Raw genomic sequence first — 17,662 nt, 5'->3', positions numbered from 1 at the left:
AATTAACTGTGTCAAAGTGGAATAAAGAAATACAAGAAGCTTATTTCCATAGGTGTTTTGAAAATGTGAAGACCACATCTTGTTTAGATTTTCAAGAAAGCTAAAAACATGTAAAAACAAACAAACAAACAAACATGTAACTTAGGCTTAAATAACAAGAGCATCTGACAGGTTACGACAGTAGGAGGCAGGGCAAAAGGGAGTTTTGGAAGGGGAAAGAAATCTTGCAAATGGATAGAGGATATGAACAAAAAAGTGAAGTATAGGGCAAAATAAGATGTAATAATAATTGTTACTTATAACATAAAATGAAATTTTCAAATGCTCTTGGCTAAATTCCTGGTAATTTGAATTCCTTGTATGTAACTCAGTTCTGTGCAAATCCCATGAGTTATTGCAGAAAGTCCTTCAAAATTTCATGCAACTTTATTTTATCTCTTAAGCTCAGGCTGAGAACTTATTTTCTAATTAAAATTTTTTTTTTCTGCTTCTCTCTTGTTAAGGTCCACCATGAGTGAGATATGGGACTCCAACTCTTCAGAAAACTGGACTCACATGTGGACTGTCAATGACACGAAGCACGATCTGTACTCAGATATCAATGTCACCTATGTGAATTATTATCTTCACCAGCCTCAAGTGGCAGCAATATTCATTATTTCCTACTTTCTGATCTTCTTCCTGTGCATGGTGGGAAATACAGTGGTTTGCTTTATTATAATGAGGAACAAACACATGCACACAGTCACTAATCTCTTCATCTTGAACTTGGCAATAAGTGATTTACTGGTTGGTATATTCTGTATGCCCATAACGCTGCTGGACAATATTATCGCAGGTATGTTGACTTGTGTGCAGTGCAAAGGTGATATGATAAAATGGCTGTCCCTGTTCCCTGCAGCCATGGTAAGGGCATTCATTCATTCATTTACTCATTCAGCAAATATTTATGGCATTCCAAACATTGCTCTAAATAATTAGTTCGTAAGGTTTACATTATAATGGGGGAGGATAGACAATAAACAACAACAACAAAAAATTAGAGCGTTTACTGAAAGTCATAAGAGAATGAAATCTACTACTTATTCAAGTCTTGAATTTTCTTAGTACCATTCAATCAAGGTATAATATAGTAGAAATATCTTTAAGTATATTATGGACTATAAAGGCCAAAGAACTGGTAAATCAAGTCTCAGTTGATGCATGTCTTCAATCTAACATACATACAAACGTAGGACCTCCTGTGGTTAGCTAGGGAGTCTTTCCAACAGTTTTTGAGAGTAGCAGTTTTGGAGTAGCAGTCCCAATGATTTCTCAAAAAGTGGTAGTTTCATTAGTGGTAATTTACACGTGTGAAATAAGTAACTTCACATTATAATTGAGCTCTGGTGGCATAGTGGTTAAGAGTTCAGCTGCTAACCAAAAGATTGGCAGTTCGAATCCGCCAGCTGCTCCTTGGAAACCCTATGGGTTAGTTCTACTCTGTCCTATAGGGTCTCTATGAGTTGGAATCAACAAGTTTGGTTTTAGTTTTCACATTGTAATATAGGGCACTATTCTGGAATGCTCCTGGGCCTTTGTGACCTCTGGTTGTTTGTTGCCATAGAATTGATTCCAACTCATGGTGCCCCATGTGTGCAGAGTAGAACTGCTCCGTAGGGTTTTCAAGGCTGTGACCTTTTGGAAGAAGATCACCAGGCTTGTCTTCTAAGGCACCTCTGGGTGAGTTAGAACAGCCAACCTTTCAGCTAGTAGTCAAGCACTCAAGAAGTTAACCATTTGTGCCTCCCAGGGACTCATCCTTATTGCCTAGTACTGCATTATATGCTACAGAAATGCAGAAACAGTGTCTCTCCAGCTCACAGTTCACTTTTGGTATTAGCTAATAAAATTATGAATTAATTAATGAATGGACTCAATGCATCAACACCCCAATTTTATTTAAGAAAAAAATGAAACATTAGCAGCATATTGAAAATATCTAGAGCAACAATAATGAACCATATCATGTATTCTTTTCATAGAATTCAAAATCAGTTTACTATAAAAAAGGAAAAGAAGTTTCTCTGTGGAGGTAGGTCACCTTTGTTTCTGTCCCTTCTTTGGAGTGAGAGCCAGGGAGAGTATAAAGTGCCATTCCATCAGCCATGTGCTGCACAGGATCCATTTCATTCTTTTGGTTTAGTGGTACTTACCATTCAAAAAAAATATTTATCTATGGTATATGTTCTCAACATGCTCTTCTAGACACAAAAAGAGTGAAAGAATGGATATAAATCATTTTTTTTTGCTCCCAGGAAGCTTAACTTTGCCAAGAAAAAACACTCTTAATCTTTATCCCCAGTAAATACTTTTAATTGAATTATTATTATTTCTTCATGTACATTACCTCTCTTTACCCCTGGTTTCCATTCCTAGGAGGCAGCCTCTTTCAATTTTTTTTTTGTAATTACTTCCATACCTCTAAATAACATGTTTTCAATGTTTTATCTTAAAAAGATGTAAATTTAGTTCTTATAATCCTCTCCCAGGACATATACACAAATACATATTCACACTTAATTAATTTTACCTCCTCTCATCCTCCCAATATAATTATATCACAATTTTTGGTAAATCAATATTCCAAATATACATTCCTGTGATTATGTGTGTCTTAACCTCTGCTAATCCACGTATCGTGCTATGATATCAATTTCTCTCTTATAAAATCCCCCTCCCCCAGATTTAAAAAGGGCCTCATATTTTGATTTGCTTAGTTTTGGGTGTATATTTATTATTAATATATCCCCAAATTCACTTCTAGAAGTGTTAATCTCTTGTTAACACCTTCCAAAACTTCAGGTAACCTGTAAATTGCACCTTTTCCTTGGAGCTACTCTTCCAGTGATTTCCTCTTCTCTTGTTCCCATCTGAACACATTGATCTCCAAGCCTGAAGCTTAGTTATTGTTCTGGAATGTTTCTTTCACTGAAACGCTAACATTTCTCCTCACTTTGTGCTCAATACCTGTTTCTAGATGTCATGCCTTCCTCTTTCTTGGTTCATCACTTTAATAGTTTCCTGAGAAGGGGTGCAATTAGATAAGAATGTTTGTGATCTTGCATGTCTGCAAATCTTTATTCTGTTTTCACACTTGAATATAGTTAGTTAACGTGATAAGCTGCAGTATTTAGGTTATTCTGTATGTAACTTCCAGTTTCTCATAATTTATGGAGTGCATTTCCAAATTAGAAAACCAATATATGCCTGTTTTATTCATTTAAATTCCATTATTGAGTAAGTCGCTATAAGTCGGAATTGACTGGACGGCACTGGGTTTTTTTTCTGGGTTTTGGGTAGGTGTTAATGGTTTGGATTCTGAAGCCATACTCCCTGGGTTCAAACCATTAGTATGCTACTAACTAGCTTTGTGGCAAGGTAAGTAATATCTGTGCCTTTGCCACCTTTTCTGTATCATAAGGAGAAAAATAAAATCTGCTTTAAAACTTGCAGGGATTAAAAATGTTAATAGATAAGAAATGTTTATTACAGTGCCTAACATGTAGTAACTATAAGTATGACATTATTTTTATTATTAGTCAAGTAATATCAGTGTACTGAAAAACAGAACTTGGCACTATATGTGAAAATAGTGGAAAACATATTGATTGCTCCCTGACTATTGTTTAGCAAAAGTTGAATCAGTCTTGATTTCATGCTGTTCTGTTTGTATTTTCAGTGAGATAGAAAATATGATCTTTGCATAGACTGACTGTTCCATTTCGTTTTCAGGATGGCCGTTTGGAAACACAATGTGCAAGATCAGTGGGTTGGTGCAGGGAATATCAGTTGCAGCTTCGGTCTTCACTTTAGTTGCGATAGCAGTGGATAGGTAAGTCAACATCAAGCTTCGAATCTGGAAAAATGGGCATGTCTGCAACGAATCCTGTGTATCTGCTCAGAATTGTATCCATATTCGCTACCCCTTTAAGAGACAGGGGACTCATTCTCATTAGAGAGTCACTAGAGCACCTATTTTAAGATGGTCTGGATAGATCCGATAATTTTATTTTAGATAAGAGATTTACATTAAAATTTGGGAGTTTATTATTTCCATTTATGATATCTTGTTACTACTCCTACTATTATACTAAATTATTGATTAATGTGAATGTTTATATTAAATGATACACCTTAATTATATAATTATGTAATTGTCATCTTGACAGTGAGTAAATGTAATATCCGTGGCATTTTCCACTTGAATCTTGCCCTTATCATGTTTACTTCCACATTACATTTAGTGCTGAAATATCCTTAAATTATCTTTTCATTATTTCTAGCCTGCCTCTTGAACATAAAATTAGAAATAAGCATTGATCTTCATTTTAAAAGTAAATGAAAGCAGAATGTGTAAATCAATTGTAGTATCTATTGAATGTCTAGAAATGTACAGTGGTTAAAACAAATGAGCTATGTCAACAGATACCAATATGCATAAACCTTAAAAGCTCAAAATCTCAAAAAAAAAGTTTCATAATGATACAAACAGTATGGTGCCCTTATGTAAAGCTTAAAACGTTATAAATACAGACTAATACTGTAAAAACATGAAAGCATGGACATAGACAGAAGGAATATATAACAACTTCAGTATGTCTGGGGAGAGTGGGAGAAGAATGGGATTAAGCAGATCTGCCAGGAGGGTTTCAACTGTATGTGTAATGTTTTATTTTTTAATGATGAAAATACGACAAATAATTTAAATTTGTTAAATTTGGAAGTTCTGGTGATGTAGTGGTTAAGACCTACAGCTGCTAACTGAAAGGTTGGCAGTTCAAGTCCACCAGGCACTCCTTGGAAACCCTATGTGGCACTTCTACTCTGTCCTATAGGGTCACTGTGAGTTGGAATCAAAAAATAATTTAACATTTGTGAAATTTGGATAGCAACAACAGGTGTATATTATATTTTTTGTCCAAATTACTTACATGCTTAAAGTATTTAATAAGAGTAATCAGTGACTATAAAGATTATTTTTCCTCTTTGCATGAAGTGTTGTTTAATTTTCAGAGGAATATTATCTTTTAAATTGTGTTTTAGGAAGGTTTAATTGGTTTTAAGGAGATAATTTCCCTTCATTTTATTTTTAATTGTCCACAGGTGACACCGGTAAAACAAAAATATTACATTAAATGTACTTTTGAGAATATCAATAACTACAAGAAAGCAAAAACTATAGGATAGCTGTTTACATTTTTCATTCAGAGAAATGTTCCTGATTTTAAAATATTTTATAGGCATGTAAACAAACAGTAAACTTGACAGAAAATGTTCTGGGTCTTCTTCTATTATAATTGCTCATTAATAAGATGATTGTGAACTAAGCAATGGTTCAGGACTGGGTATGTACAGGGTATTTTAATCCTGCCTGTGCAAATGAAATACTCTTTGAGTATACCATGGAAATCTTGGTGCCTTAATCTTATTGGAATGAAAAAGAGAAAATTTTAACCTGCCTGACTCTATTTGTGAGGAATGGTTGTTCTTAAGACAATATTAAAAAAAAAAAAAAATTGCCATTAAGTCGATTTCAACTAATAGCGACCCTATAGGACAGAGTAGAACTGCTTTGTAGGGTTTCCCAGGAGTGGCTGGTGGATTTGAACTGCCGATCTTTTTTGATTAGCAGCTAAGCTCTTAACCACTGCACCAAAGATGGTATATCAAAAAAACCAAAAAACCCACTGCCCTCTAGTCTTTTCCTACTCACAGCAACCCTATAGGACAGAGTAGAACTGCCCGATAGAGTTTTCAAGGAGCACCTGGCGGACTCAAACTGCCAACCTCTTGGTTAGCAACCGTAGCACTTAACCACTACGCCACCAGGGTTTCCAAAATGGCTGTGCCCCCCCGGGAATCGAACCCGGATCGCAAGAATGGGAATCTTGCATGATACCACTACACCAGCAGCACTGACAAAGAGGGTATAGCACGTGTAAACCTACAATTCAATAGTCTTCAAATGCAATCAATATGTCCATGACTCCTATAGTAAAAAAAAAAATTTTTTTTTTTTTTTTTACTATAGGAGTCATGGACATATTGATTAGATGCTCTCAATTTCCTGCCCATATCTCTTTGACCTTTCAGTGTGTTCTGACATTCAGCTGATGGTATCTTCATCCCTGCATCTCTCTTCCAAATTGTGGAAAGCTACTCTGTTTTTGAGCAGACCAAGCCAGAAATACCAGAGAATTAACACCCCAAGAAGCAGCCCTCTACCAAAAACTTTAGGGATTTAGTGTAGAAATACCCAGCTCCCTCTTCTCTCAAGTGGGATAATTCTGAAGTGAATATTTTGCACCATTTACCAGAGGTTCTTCTCAGGACAAAGCTCTAATTACCCACTGTGACTGATGGTTTAATTCACCCACTTTATTATCTGACTTTCCATCCAAAAAAAGGAAGAAAACTCCAAGAATCAAACCACTTAGAGGCTTAAAACAACAGTAATATTTATTATGCTCATGAATCTGCTATGTGAGCAGCTTGAGCAAGTACAGCTTGTCTCTGCTCCACTTGTCATTAGGTAGAGCAGTTCCAAGCTGAGTCTGAAGTCTCTCTCATGCTTGCTTCTGGTGTCTGTGCTGGGAAAGCTTGAACAGCGAGGGGCAAAGAAGAGATGGGGCTTCTCAGGCACTCTATGTAGACTTACCGCATGGGCTCTCCAACATGGTGGCTTCAAGGCCACCAACTTCTTACTTGTTTGTTAAGGTGTATATTTAGTGAAATTATGCAGTATGACTTTTATTCAATAAAGTGAGTGATGAAGGCCAGTCCATCTTTAAGGAAGGGGCATTAGACTCCACGTTTTATGGAAGGAGAATCGAAGATTTTGGACGTGTTTTAAAATTACCACACCTTCATCTCCATATAAACTACTTGTACGCAAATCCTTTTCTCAAGGTCAGCTCTTGGAGGAAGCCAAACTAAAAAAAACTTCCAAACTAAGCTTTTCCCTGAATTTTATACCTACATTCAAAATGCTATAACTTCACCTGCACATCTAACAACAGGCAATCCAAACTAAATATGCCCAGAACTAAACTTAACTTCACTGCCAGACTCCCCCCACCCACACATACACACACAAAAAAAGATCAACCCCTTTTCTCATGTTCCTCAAAACAGTGAAAGGCTGGATCACTTAACCTAATTCAAGTAAAAAATTTGAGCTGTATCCTTGATTCCTCCTTCTTTCTTTAACTTCTAGTCAGTCATTCTCCAGGTTCTGTTAGTTCTGAGTGCTAGCTAGTCCTAAATTTTCTCCTGCATCATGCTGCTATCCTTTGTCCCTAGGGATAGAGAGGTTGCTTCCTAACTGCCTTATGTCTTTAGTCAAGCCAATCTCTAATTTATTCCCCTCATAATGACCCAAATAAGCTAACTAAATTATAAAACTGATCTTTCGCCAGCTGTTTAAAATCTTTCTAATGAATCTGCATTGCCCTCTGGATAAAATCTAACCTCTTTAGCATGGTTTTAGCAATTATTATGTGATATTTCTATTGACTCTTTCTCTGCAGGAACCATTTTCTATCTGGTTCATTTTGCCTTCCCAGGGCATGGCACAAAGAACATGGAAATCTATATATGGAAATACACACACATTTCAAATCACATTATTGGTCTATAAAATGAGCAAAATACTAGAATTGTGCACATGAGTGTACCCATAATTTAAGGGTAGGTGAGTGGGAGGATTTATTAATTACAGAACTAAAGGAAAACTTTGAGGTTAAGAGAGAGGATCTTAAACCTGTAATGAAGGCATATTAAAAAATAACATACACTCAGTCCAAGTCCAAGCAAATTAGTCATTCTACCAAGCTGTGTCAGTTAAGTTAACTTAGAGTTGCTGCTCTGTCATGTAAAAGTTTTACTTATTTGCATATTTGGAAATTAAAAATTTTGATAAAATTTCAGTTGCATAGTATCATCATAAAAACAAAATAAGAGTGGTAGTTGACAGTATTGAAATATTAAATGTTACACAGTTACATAATGGTATGATTATTTTGTAATTAACATAATAAGCATCAATAGTAATATTAAGATTCTCAATAGCTAACTAAGAATAAAATGAATCAGGCTTACTCTATATACTGACATTGAATTTCCATGCTTATTAGAGGACAGAATGTTACGTAGGCCAATAATCGGAACTCAGAATGAAAATTCCCAGATTCTTATAGCTGTGACACAAACCACCAAAAAAACTTGGTAGCTTAAAACAACAATAATTTATTATTTCTTATTATTAATAATCATGGTTCTATGGGCTCATCTATTTGGTTCTCTTGCTCCATGTCTTGTAGATGAAATTGCTCATGATGTAGCATTTATCTGGGAGCTAAGCCAAGGAAGGAGCAAGATGGCTGGCTTTTCACCCTTCAGTTTCTCTCTCCACATGACCTCTCCTCCAGTTCAAGCTCCTTTACAACCTGGCAGTTAGCTTTTGAGAGGAAGCATTCCAAAAGGACAAACCCCAGTGTGCAAACACATAAAAACTTATGCTTGCATCAGCATCTGATCTCTAAAATCTACATGATGCTGCAAAAACTCAATAACAAAAGGCAAATAATCCAATTAAAAAATGGGCAAAGGATATGAACAAGCACTTCACTAAAGAAGACATTCAGGTAGCTAACAGACACATGAGGAAATGCTCAAGATCATTAACCATTAGAGAAATGCAAATCAAAACTACAATAAGATTCCATCTCACTCCAACAAGGCTGGCATTAATCCAAAAACACAAAATAATCAATGTTGGAGACGTTGTGGAGAGACTGGAACATTTATACACTGCTGGTGGGAATGTAAAATGGTACAACCACTTTGGGAATTGATTTGGCGCTTCCTTAAAAAGCTAGAAATAGAACTACCATACGACCCAGCAATCAACTCCTTGGAATACATCCTAGAGATATAAGAGCCTTTACATGAACAGATACATGTACACTCATGTTCATTGCAGCACTGTTTACAATAGCAAAAAGATGGAAGCAACCAAGGTGCCCATCAACGGATGAATGGATAAATAAATTATGGTATATTCACACAAAGGAATACTATACATAGATAAAGAACAATGATGAACTCGTGAAACATTTCATAACATGGAGGAATCTGGAAGGCACTATGCTGAGTGAAATGAGTCAGATGCAAAAGGACAAATATTGTATGAGACCATTATTATAAGAACTCAAGAAATAGTTTAAACAGAGAAGAAAATATTCTTTGATGGTTACGAGAGTGGGGAGGGAGGGAGAGAGAGGGGTATTCACTAATTAGATAGTACACAAGAACTATTTTAGTTCGGTCTTTTTATGAAAATTTGAGGTCTGCATCCCACTGCTCTCCTGACTTGATTTGTAAACTTTCACATAAAGCACAATAAAAATTAAAAAAAAAAAAATTCTGCTTGCATCATGCTTGCTAATGTCCCATTGGCCAAAGCAAGTTGCATGGCCAAGCCCACAGATAATGTGGGAGGGAACCACAAAAGGGCATGAGGGAGAAATGGTCTGTTGACTACCATTGATTTAAGTCTACTACAGACCTATAGAGCTAGCAGTCCAGTGAGCACACTGCCAAAGTTAAGTGTACAGGTTCTGTAACCAAACTATCCACATTAAAATCCTGTGTAATTATGGGCAAAATTTTTACCTTTTTTAAGCTTGCTTAACATAAAGAAAACAAAAATCCTCACAACTGAACAAGTAAGCAACATCATGGTAAATGGAGAAAATTTTGAAGTTATCAAGGATTTCATTTTACTTGGACCCACAATCAATGCCCATGGAAGAAGCAGTCAAGACATCAAATGTTGGATTGCATTGTTGCATTAGCAAATCTGCTGCAAAAGATCTTTTTAAAGTGTCAAAAAGCAAAGATGTCACTTTAAGGGCTAAGTTGTACCTGACCCAAGCCATGGTATTTTCAATTGTCTCATATGCATGTGAAAGCTGGACAATGACTACAGAAGACCGAAGAATAATTGATTTATTTGAATTACGGTGTTGGCGAAGAATATTTAATATACCTTGGACTGCCAGAAGAGCAAACAAATGTGTCTTGGAAGAAGTACAGTCAGAATGCTCCTTAGAAGTGAGCATGGTGAGACTTCAGAAGGACATCATGCTTGCTAAAGTAGAGTCAGAGAAGGGGAAGGACCTTAATGAGATGGATTGATACAGTAGTTGGTACTATGAGCTCAAACGTAGCAATGATTGTGAGGATGGTGAAGGATTGGGCAGTGTTTCCTTCTGTTGTACATAGTGTCACCATGAGTCGAAACCAACTCAATTGCATATAACAACAGCATGCTTTCCCATCTTTTAAGTGGGTACAGTTAAAGAGAAAATCCATGTGAAATACTTAGAATAATGTCTGGAACAGAGCTGTAAATGTTCATGTTCATTAAATGCTAGTTATCATTATTATTTTATTAGTAATAATATCTGATATACTCCATTTATCCACATTTTGAGTTGGAGGTTATCTCATATTAATCACAGAAAAATAGCAATGCATGTCTCTCTATCACATATGGTAATTTTCTGTTTCTGAGTGGAATATAAGTGGGTGAGAAACTCATAATTACTTAAAAGGATTAGTTTCATGACTCAGTCAGAAGTTATTAGGCAGTGCCTCACTATATTTGCCTTTAATTTCAGGTTCCGGTGTGTTGTCTATCCTTTTAAACCAAAGCTCACTATCAAGACAGCATTTGTCATTATTGTGATCATCTGGGTCCTGGCCATCACCATTATGTCTCCATCTGCAGTAATGTTACATGTACAAGAAGAAAAATATTACCGAGTGAGACTCAACTCCCAGGGTAAAACCAGTCCAGTCTACTGGTGCCGGGAAGATTGGCCAAATCAGGAAATGAGGAAGATCTACACCACTGTGCTATTTGCCAACATCTACCTGGCTCCACTCTCCCTCATTGTCATCATGTATGGAAGGATTGGGATTTCACTCTTCAAGACTCCAGTTCCCCACACGGGTAAGCAGAACCAGGAGCAGTGGCGTGCAGTGTCCAAGAAGAAGCAGAAAGTCATTAAGATGCTCCTGATTGTGGCCTTGCTTTTCATTCTCTCCTGGCTGCCCCTGTGGACTCTGATGATGCTCTCAGACTATGCTGACCTTTCTCCAAATGAACTATATGTCATCAACATTTACATCTACCCCTTTGCGCACTGGCTGGCCTTTTGCAACAGCAGTGTCAACCCCATCATTTATGGTTTCTTCAATGAGAATTTTCACCGTGGTTTCCAGGATGCTTTTCAGCTCCAGTTCTGCCAAACGAGAGCGAAGCCCCAGGAAGCCTTCTCCCGAAGAGCACGTACCAATATGGCCATAAACACATTTAATCAGCTAGCTCAGGAAACTACATTTCAAAATGCACACGGGGAAAATGTGCTTTATAATAAAACTGCTGAAAAATCCAAACAGGAATTAATGATGGAAGATTTGGGAGAAGCTTCCAATAACAATGAGATTAAAAGAGAGCTAGTGTAATTATTCTAACTCTGCTATGTGTATATATTGAAATCATGTTGCTTTCTGTGGCTCTGTACTTAGAATTCTTTCTATGAATGTTGTGAAGAAAACATACACTGAAAGCCCTCTCTGGGAAAAAAAAGTAAACAAAAATGGTCTTATGATCATAACCAATCCTGTGGCATTTAAAATATGTGCAGTGACTTGTGTATGAATTTGCTTAAATAAATCTATTTTCTAGGAAATAGTTTTCAAAGCCTGACCCTTCTCAAGTCAACCATTTGTGCATGAGTAAAGCACATGCATATATGTGCATGTGTGTATTTGGAAATATACACACATACAGATACACACACACACGCACGCACACACGCGCACACACACGGTCACATACCCATTATCCCCAAATGGTGATAAATGGACTGTGCTTTGCATTAAATTAGTTTTGTAGATTTCCCCTTTGCTTTTGGATTTGAAACTGTAAAGTACAAAAGTATTTATTCGCTTGAATTTTGAAAACGTACTTAACTCTCCCAGAAATGTATTGAAACTCATGAAGTTCTTTGATACTGCTTTTCTCATCTCCATTAATTTATCTCTGGGTTACTCTGAGAGCAAGATTTTATAGGTCTGTGGTGAATTATCTTACAGGTGACCTTACCTTCTCTGTGAAAACTGTTGGAGTAAATAAAAGGATGCTAGTTTTCTTTGCATTTGAAGATTTTTTTCAAGGAACAATTAAAGTTGGGAAAACCATAACATTGATCCTTAGGTACACTTATTGACTTTTTTGTGTCGTTGTAAATGTTAGCCCTAACTGAAATCATGTTTGTTATAGAGATGATTCAGTACCTCAGCCTTCCCCTTATTCTAACAGAACCTTTGACATAAAGAAGCAAATCTCTTAATAATATGACACATGGCAAAAGAATGGCAGCTTTCTTTTGAAGTGCTTAATCAGAAATGTTTAACGATCATCATAAGACTCTCATAAAGTGCATGAAAAGCAAGACCAATTATCCCAGATTCCTACTGGGCACAACATTTAAATCCAGCATCCCAGGTTTAGTAAATTAGTTCTAGTGTTAAAAATAGACATAGCAGCCCTTGATTTTTACGATGATATAATTACATAATTGGCAATGCTTATAAATATTAATTTTTATTCTAGGGTCATATAAAACCATAAAAAATCAGAAATTATAGAAGAACAAATACTTTGGCAAATAATAAATCTCTGGACTTGCAACTATTGTGTTTTTCCAGTTATTTATGTGATTCAAGCGAAAAGCTTTTCAACATTGTAGACCCTTGAGAAATAATTGTTGATTTTAATTGAACTGAGCTATGTGGGATCCGATATTTGAGTATGCAGGTATTTTTTTCCTGTAACCACTGAGGACAACTTTCTGAAGTTTCAGAGATAGAATTTGATCTTATTTTACTCTGATTTATTGAAATACCATTTACAGTTGGGACACTTAGACATTGAAGATTATTTTCACAGAGATGATCACTTTCTTGTGGAAACTCAAACAGACGAATGTTCTACTTGTACCTGAATCTCATCGTAACTAAACCCACATCCCTACCTCTCATCTACCTTCCCTTTATTACCTTCAATCTCTCATTACCTTCTCCCAAATGATTGCAAAACCTTCTTTTTTGAATCACATTCTGCTTTTAGTCTTTTGTCTTTCAATTCTTTCTATATTTGGCAGAGTCATCATCCTGAAGTGGAAGGCTGATTTGCTTTCCCTTGTAAAATGCCTGCCGAGGATCTCTGCTGTTGTCTAATCAGGGTCCACGCCCTGGAGCAGTCGAGCCAATGAAACATACTCCGCCAGAATGAGTGAGAAAGTTTATTTAGGAGGTGACACCAACAGGGAATCCAGCGGCAACTCAGGCTGTCTTTATGGAGTCCCCAAAAGCATTTTTACATTACAGCTTATGTGTGACCTTTACAGAGGTTGGGACTGTCTTTGTAGCCCACAGATGGCATGGCCGGATGAGTTATTCATTACAAGGTAATTACAAGAGACTTTTTATCAGACTAAAGAGATACATGCTGGACATCTCCATATCAGGCTAAAGATATACATGGTAGACACCTGGGCTCTAGTCTTCCTTTGGAGGGGTCATCAGTCACAGGTGGCCGAACAGAGTAAAACAGAGTCGTTAACAAAGGTATGCAGAAAGGGGAAGGCAGGCAAAAAAAGAAGAAAAAAAAAAAACTTACAGGTTCATCATGGCATTAGTTTTGTCAAGCTCTCAGTCACCCATTTTGAAAAGGAGAAAACATGCTGGGGAATATTAGGGTCACTTATTCCCCCCTTTTGAAGCTTGGGTGGTCATAGACACCTATCCCAAGTCTCAACTTATTCTTTTAGATCAGAGAGTTTCAGGCGAAATGATCGAGTCTTCTACCTGCGACGGGTTTGAGCCACCCATTGGACAGTCTGACTCAGGACAGAGAATGCCATCCCGCATATAGGCAAAAATCAGAGACAGGAACAGACTAATGGGCCTACAGCACCCAACCCACTTTCGCTAATGAATAAGGGTTTTAGCCAAGTAAAATCTGTCAGCCAAGATGTCAGCCAAGAAAAATCAAAATCAATAAGGTTAAAACAACACATTCCTTTGAAATCTTAACACCTGTGGTTGTGTTGTAGAAGCAAGTAGTCTATAATGGTGCTATTTTCTAAAACAGCTTCCCTGACCTGTCCTAGTTCCTGGCTAATAGCAGCTATGGCCTGTGACTTGGCATTCAGTGATTTTATAATGAAGCAAGCTAGATGTTCTATTTCTCGATAAGCCCCAACCACTAAACCTGGGACAACAAACAAGACTGTAGCTGCACTTAACAAATGTAGTTCATCATTACAGGTTGCGAGTTCTCTAGCAATACGGATCCAAAAAATTTTGTGTTTTAACGAAGGGCTAGGGGAAGCGTTTATCTCAAGGATAAGGATTCCTCGGGCAGAAGTCTCTCTGGCACCTAATGGTAATTCCATCTAACCTAGCATTAAAAACATTCGTACTTTTTAACCCTAGGAAGTCTTAACTTCAGGCCGTCAGTGGGATGGGCTTTCCATTCCTTCTTGTCACTGTAGGCCAGGCAAGGCTTGATGCAGGAATGATGGAATCACAGTTTGACTGCTGCAAGCTTCACAGCTGTGTGAGTGCCTGGGAAGGGGCTAGTTCAATTAGGCTGTAATGGAAGTTCCTTCCACTTTTGAAGGAGCACCTGATAGCTGGACTGGAAAGAATGCACAGCTATCTCAAGAAGGAACTTCTTCTGGATCCACACTGCCTGAAGCAACTGGGAAAGACTTTTGGTTAGAGAAAGCAAATATTTAGACATCATTACATTGGAGGGCTGGGTGGAGGACTGCAGGGAGAGTTGGTTGAAACAGTATGGTCTCCCATAAAGTATTTCAAAAGGACTGATTTTAAGTTTTCCCCAGGGTGCAATATGGACTTGGAAGAGGGCCAGTGACAGAACATCCATCCAAAGCAGCCTGGTCTCTTGGCACAGTTTACTAAGATGACATTTTACCGCCTGATTCATTCATTCGATCTTTCTATTAGATTGAGGGCTCCATGCTGTATGGAGTTTCTACTTTATTCTTAAGGTGGTTGGAACTTATTGTATTGCTCTCTAGCTGTCTCTGTCCATCAGGAAAAAGCTTCTACCCATCCTGAAAAAGAATCTACAATGCCAGTAAATATTTCACCTGATGCTTAGTTTTGAGCGCTTTATAAAAGCCAAATTTGATTTTCCCAAAGCTGGGTTTGATATAGTGCTAGCCAACTGGAGGTGAGCATAAATGTCCTTTTTTTGTTGTTGTTCCAATACTACGGTTACTGAATGGAGGACAAACACAATAGCATGGTGTCCCAAAGTAAATTTATTAGCCTTCTTGGCGATAATACTAGCTGTGGCAACCACTTAGAGGCAGGCCGGCCTGCCTTTTGAGACAATGTCCAGGTTTTTAGAGAAATAGGCAACAGGGCATCTCCATGGTTCCAATAACTAGGTTAACACACCAACAGCTACTCTTCTTCTTTCATCTATATATAATTCAAAGGGTTTTTGATCATCTGGCAGCCCTAGGGCTAGGGCTTTCATCAACTGGGTCTTTAACTCACAAAAGGCTCATTGACACTCAGGAGTCCATTCGAAAGGATCTCTCTCCACCCCCTAACTAGCCTGATAGAGAGGTTGTGCCAGGATCCCAAAGTTGGGAATCCAGATGCGACAGAACCCGCCATTCCTAGGAATCCTCTGAGTTGTTTGCATGTCTTAGGAGGGGCTAGGTTTCTATTCTTTCAGTTAGTAAGGGCCTTTGCCCTTGGGAGATGAAGAAACCCAGATATTTTACCTCTATGAGGTTAAAAAGGGAGGTTAGCTTGTAACTTTCCTAAAGACACTCGGTATCCAGCCTCAACCAGAAAATTTAAGACAGTCACAGTATTTGTAAGAGTCTTCTTTGGACTTGTTTCCTATCAGGAGGTCATCCACATATTGGAGGACCACTCTTTGGTTAGGGGAGGTAACCGCTGTAGATTTTGGGCCAGCGCTGTTCCAAAAATAGTGGAGGAGTTCTTAAACCCCTGGAGTAACACAGTCCAACAGAGCTATTGCTTTCCTTTGTCCCCTTCGCATTCAAAAGCAAAGATCAGCTGGCTCTCAGTGGCCAGTAGGATACAAAAGAAAACATCTTTTCAATCCAAAACAGTGAAAGGAGTACAGGAAGGTGGGAGAGCCAATAGTAGGGTATAGGAATTCAGGACTACCGGGCGCAAGGTGTTCACAGCTTTGTTAACAGCCTACAAATCTTGAACAAAGTGGTACTCACTGGTCAACACCCTCTTTACCTGCAGACCAGGAAGTTGAATGAAGATCGGCACTCTTGCAACAGTCCCCACTCTAGGTCTGGAGCGATCAGTCCCTGCAGTCCCAGACAAGCCTCAACTCTCAGCGGATATTGTTTACTCTGAGGAGGCATGATGTTGGGTAACAGTTCCACAGTCACAGGGAGGACAGCCTGAGCTTGTTCTGGTTGGCCTCTGGCCCAAACCCTGGGGCCACAGCATCAACCGCTCTGAACCATGGGTGAGACGGATGCTGGGGATAGCACCAGCTGGGTGAAGGCTAAGAGAGCTGCTTGTACTTTCCAGGCGTTTGCTGATGGTACTGTTAGGGACAAGACTTTTTCATCAGAAGAGATTTCAGCATGCACTTTACTTAGGACATCCCACTCTAAAAAGGGGGACCAGGAATTCGGCCATATATAGAAAATGGTGGGATAGCTTAGTTTCTCCTATTTACAGTTATTACCTGTAAAAAAAAAATCTAGTCACCTCTTTTCCAGTCACCCTGACAACTTGAATATTATTGGTCAAGGCAGTCCCTTTAGGCTCCTGGGTGAATACTGAGAAGGCTGCTCTGGTATCAAGCAAAAAGTCTACTGGCTACCATAACTTCTACCAGGGAATCAGTAGGAGGTAAATCAAAAGTTGTCTCCCCCGGTCTCCGTCATTCAGAGTCCTCCTCCTGCTTTGTTATATTCTTTGAAAAAGAGTCTCCCATCTTTTGATCTTGTCTGGCCCTTTTCCATTCTTTCTTTTGGGGCACTTATTTTTTCAGTGTCCCTCCTCTTTGCAAAATGCACATTGGTTTTTCTTTAGTCAGGACTCGTCCTTACCTTGGTCTCGTTGTCTCCCTGCAGATAATCCTAGAGTATCTGCCGGTAGATTGGCCTGTTTCTTCATGTCCTGATCTTTTTCTTTCTTTTTCTCAGCCTCTTTTATCTGATCTTTGTTGGTAAAAACATTAAATGCATTCAGTCACAGCATGTGGGTCTGATTGATACTCCAGAAGGTTTCACTTCCAATTGTGTAAATTGGAAGCCAGAAACAGATTATAGACCCACATCATCTGAGGCGGCCCCTTTGCAGCAGAGACCGGCATCTCCCAGAGTGGATAAAGCCCTCCTCAAGGAACTGGGCCGAATTGCACCCCATTCCTAGTATCAGGTGGGGAGACCATATCTGTCCCACCTCCTCCACCCCTGTTAATGCTTTCCTGTCCTCA

General features: G+C 38.2%; 1 protein-coding gene and 1 non-coding gene across 2 annotated transcripts; one reads left to right on the top strand and one right to left on the bottom strand.

The window, feature by feature from the left end:
* Positions 1-510: 510 nt before the first annotated feature.
* NPFFR2 (neuropeptide FF receptor 2) lies at positions 511-11,808 on the top strand. The gene is made up of 3 exons (XM_003414059.4): positions 511-838; positions 3,775-3,874; positions 10,728-11,808. Exons 1-3 carry the CDS (start codon positions 511-513, stop codon positions 11,575-11,577), a joined length of 1,278 nt encoding a protein of 425 aa, XP_003414107.1. The 3' UTR covers positions 11,578-11,808.
* TRNAG-CCC (transfer RNA glycine (anticodon CCC)) lies at positions 5,887-5,958 on the bottom strand. Its single transcript has one exon. It is a non-coding gene; the product is annotated as a tRNA-Gly (tRNA).
* Positions 11,809-17,662: the final 5,854 nt, after the last annotated feature.

Source organism: Loxodonta africana, chromosome 5 (assembly GCF_030014295.1).
Source record: "Loxodonta africana isolate mLoxAfr1 chromosome 5, mLoxAfr1.hap2, whole genome shotgun sequence".
Taxonomy (NCBI): domain Eukaryota; kingdom Metazoa; phylum Chordata; class Mammalia; order Proboscidea; family Elephantidae; genus Loxodonta; species Loxodonta africana.
The sequence above is the reverse complement of the archived record's forward strand: the minus strand, read 5'-3'. Positions and strand labels throughout refer to the sequence as shown.

Coding starts and splice junctions, on each gene's coding strand:
- NPFFR2 (XM_003414059.4), top strand. CDS start 511: ATGAGTGAGATATGGGACTCCAACTCTTCAGAAAACTGGACTCACATG. Junction 839..3,774: donor GCTGGACAATATTATCGCAG/GTATGTTGACTT, acceptor TTTCGTTTTCAG/GATGGCCGTTTGGAAACACA. Junction 3,875..10,727: donor GTTGCGATAGCAGTGGATAG/GTAAGTCAACAT, acceptor CTTTAATTTCAG/GTTCCGGTGTGTTGTCTATC.